The 4199-nt window shown below is 39.8% G+C and overlaps 1 protein-coding gene across 1 annotated transcript; it reads right to left on the bottom strand.

The window, feature by feature from the left end:
* Positions 1-1108: 1108 nt before the first annotated feature.
* On the bottom strand, positions 1109-1723 carry LOC131071088 (putative pentatricopeptide repeat-containing protein At3g23330). Its single transcript, XM_058006788.2, has one exon. It carries the CDS (start codon positions 1721-1723, stop codon positions 1109-1111), a length of 615 nt encoding a protein of 204 aa, XP_057862771.2.
* Between the last annotated feature and the right edge of the window lie 2476 nt (positions 1724-4199).

Here is a 4199-nt window from a genome sequence, read left to right on the forward strand (position 1 = left end):
CCTTCAAGTGTTCATCTTCTTTTGCTTTTTCGGATTATCCACCTTCTCACAACACTTGTTTTTACAACAATTTTGGAAATAAACATGGGTGGAGCGTGGAAGTTAACATTACTCAGAGACCCTTGATGACTCTAATAGTTGGTGTTCAACATTCCAAATTCAATAAGAAGCTTCTTCGTATGGTGGCAAAAGAATGGTACATTATCCTTCTCGTGTCATTTAGCACATATCTGGAAAATAACCTGCTGCGTTCATCTCCGAAGACAATTCTGTAACTTTGCATAAATCTCTACAATTAGCATGAACCACTTTATGGCTTGCAATCCAACTACTTCCAGATACTTTTTCAATTCCTCTATCATTCATCAATCTCCTTACCATGTGTACTTCTTCCCACATACCCATTTCTGCATAGAAGTTTGATAGAGGAACATAAGTCGTGGCATTCTTAGGATCCAGCTCACGAAGGTAACTTGCTGTACATACTCCCGACTCTATATTCTTATGAAATCTACAAACACTAAGGAAATATGTCCACACAACCACTACTCCTCAAGATAGCCAGCTCGGCTGACGTTAACCATGCACACATAATGATTGGTTTTAGGCATAATGCCGTAAGAGTTACTCATGCTATTGAAATATTTACAGCCCTCATCCACTAAACCTGCATGGCTGCATGCAAACCAAACACATGGTCAGGGTATGTTCCAGAGTGCTTTATTTGTTCAAGGAGGTTGAGAGCATCATTGCAAGATCCATTTTGTGCATATCCTGTAACCATGGCATTCCATGAGATGACATCTTTTAAAGGCATTTTCTCAAACAGATAACGTGCCCTGTGTATGTTTCCACATTTTGCATACACGTCTATCAACGCATTGGTAACTACAACATCTGAAGAAAATCCAGTTGAGATTATGAATTGATGTATATCCATACTCTGCTTTAGAGCTTTTATTTTTTAGCAGGCTGGTAGGATGCTGGCAAAGGTTGTGAAGTCTTGCTTTACATCTGCCAATAACATTTCCTTGATTTCCAAAGCCTTCTCAGAAAACCCATTTTGTGCATATCCTGCAACCATGGCATTCCATGAGATGGCATCTCTTTAAGGCAGTCTGTTAAGCACTTCACGTGCTTTGAGTTTACTTCCACATTTTGCATACATGTCTATCAAGGCATTTGCAGTTACGACGTCTGACAGAAATCCACTTTTGATTGTGCTTTGATGGAGGTTCATACCCAGTTCTAAAGCTTCCATTTTTGCACAGGCTGGTAGGATCCTGGCACAGGTTGTGAAGTCTGGCATTATATCCGCCAATAGCATTTGATTAAAGGTTTCTATAACCTTTTCAACAAACCCATTTTGTGCATATCCTGCAAGCCTTGAATTCCATGAGACCAAGTCCCTTTTAAGTATTTTGCCAAATATTTCAGATGACTTGTGTATCCTTCCACATTTAGCATACATGTCCATCAGGGTGTTGGCAACTGAGACATCTGCCCAGAATCTTCTTTCAATTAAGTCTTGATGGACGTTCATACCCTGTTCTAAACCTCCCATTTTGGCACAGGTTGGGAAGAGGCTGGAAAAGGTTGTGGAGTCTGGCTTTACACCTGCCAGCTGCATTTGCTTAAAAGTTTCCAAGGCCTTTTGAACAAATCCATTTTGTGCATATCCTGCAATCATCACAGTCAATGAGTCTACATTTCTATGAGGCATTTTATCAAACAGTTCACATGCCTTGCGCATCCTTCCACATTTTACATACATGTTGACCAGCGCACTTCCAGCTACAAAGCTCTACCCAGTTCCACTTTCAGTTGTGTTTTGATGGACAACTGTACCCAGTTCCAAAGCTCTAATTTGAGTACAGGCTGGGACAATGCTGGCAAAGGTTCAGGATTTTGGCTTTACATCAACCACTTGCATTTGCTTAAAAGCTTGCAAGGCTTTTTCAACGAACCCATTTTGTGAATAACCTGCAATCATTGCAGAACATAATACCACATTTGTTTGAGGCATTTTGTTAAACAGTTCACGTGCCTTGTGCATTCTTCCACATTTTGCATACATGTCTACCAAGGCGCATGCAACTACAACATATGACTAAATTCCCCTATCCTTTATGCTTTGATGGATGTCCATAGCCTCTTTGTAAGCTCCAATTTTAGCACAGGCTGGGAGTAAGCTGGAAAAGGTGTACTGATTGGGTTGGAGACCTGTTCGTTCCATTTGGTGAAACAGTCTGAGTGCCTCCTGAGGCTACCCATGTCTTCTGTATACTGAAATCTTTAACTATGTATTCTTGGCTTGTGCTTGTTCTACTCGGATTACGAGCTTGGATGTGAATGTCTCGATTGTCACGTCTAGTTTTCTGAGGTCTCCTTGATCTTTGCAAATTAAATTTCCTTCCTTCCATGACATTATTTACTTACTAGGTTTGCATAATCTAGTTAACCACTCATTACTAAGTTCCTGACCATGTTTTGACTTGCTAATTCCAAACACTGTGATAGTACAAAATACAACAGTGGATTATTAGCAGGCTAAGAGACCTGAATAATCAGACTCATTGAGTGGCAGCCAAATCGGCGGCAGAGACGAAGATGCCATGGAAGCCAAAGGGAACGCTGCCTCGTTGTTCCATGTGGTTACACACTTTACGAACATCTACCAAACTCGCACACTTGACATACATGTTAAGAAGCTTATTTCGAAAATTCGTTCCTCTAGCAAATGCAAATCGCCTCTGAGAGATAAATGTGTGGATTATTTTCCCCTCTGAAAGGGTATTCTTTATGATGCAGGTCGTGCAGTGAGTTTTTCAACTGAGCCTTTCTACATAATGCTGTGAGATTGAGATGAACTCTGGATGGCAATGGCATTTTATGGGCTGCGTAGTAAGAGGCGAAGGAAAGAGGTGTGTGTAAGGATTGATGCACGAAAGAGAGTGCGTGGGGGAAAATTTCATGTGTGTGCGGCAGATGCAATATGAGTTGGAAAAGAGACATCGGCTAAGAAGTAAACGTATCGGCGTAGATGAATAAGTAAAGCAACTTACTAAAGCCATGCCTGATTGAGAACCTTCTAGATCCAAGCAACATAGGCAAGTTTGCCACTCAATTTTCATCAAAATTTATAGCCAAATTAAGGCATTTGCTAAGATATAAAAGCTACCAAATGAGCTTTACAAATGCTTGGTAGGCAAGCTTATCTTATCTCAAATTCAATAGTCTTAATCTTGTTATTTAATTAGGTTTTATCTTTGATTACTTTCTAGAGTAAATTGCATTGGAATGTAAGATTTGGCTATGAAGGTAGCCACTCAAGATCTAGAGGCCTGATAGAAAGCACGAGAAGAAGAGAGAAAGAATGTGACAAGAATAAACTATATTCTTGTCATTGATGCAATTCAATCAATCAACTGGATTGAATTGCAATGGATGAAAGTACATAAGATATCCCTTGGTTAAATGGGCTAAGATGAGATAAAGGAGTGCATAAGGTCATGACAAGTGTCATAATCTTATGACATGAGACAAGAAAAGGATAAGCTAACATCCCACCTAAAGTGGAAAATTGATAATGTGATCTAGGTCCAGTAAAGGTGGATCACCCACTAAAGGTGGAAAAGTAATCTCATGATAAAACCATTAAAGGTGGATAGGTGATAGCATGATAAGACCACTAAAGGTGGAGACACCACATAAAGTCGAATGTGATAAAATGATAACACCGCCTAAAGTGGAGATGCTCCTAAAATATCCTAGATGTGGTCCCTAAGTAAGATTAAGGGATGTGTGATTAGGACCTAGGTGAAGAAAAACCAATATACAATGTATTTCAATTCCACCAACACCTCCCCTTAAGTGCAACTTAGGGAGAATGTACACAAAAGCTAACAATGCAAGATAGGTCTTAGCTAGTAGGCCATGTTAGGTACTCATGTACAAAAGAAATGCAATCTCTCACAAATGAAGAAAAGGAGAACACCCAATGGGAGAAAAAGTCCTCCCCAAACCCCCCATAAGAGAGAAGAAGAGAGACCAAGTAGCTATCCCTCAATGTAGAATGTGAACCCATGGTAGTAGCTCAAAATTGAATGTAGAAGATGGTTCACAATCATTGAACAACATTCTTCCTCTTAGGAAGGAACAATACAAAGGTGTATGTATGAAGTCTTCCTATTCATGAA

This window comes from Cryptomeria japonica, chromosome 11, assembly GCF_030272615.1.
Source record: "Cryptomeria japonica chromosome 11, Sugi_1.0, whole genome shotgun sequence".
Classification (NCBI taxonomy): domain Eukaryota; kingdom Viridiplantae; phylum Streptophyta; class Pinopsida; order Cupressales; family Cupressaceae; genus Cryptomeria; species Cryptomeria japonica.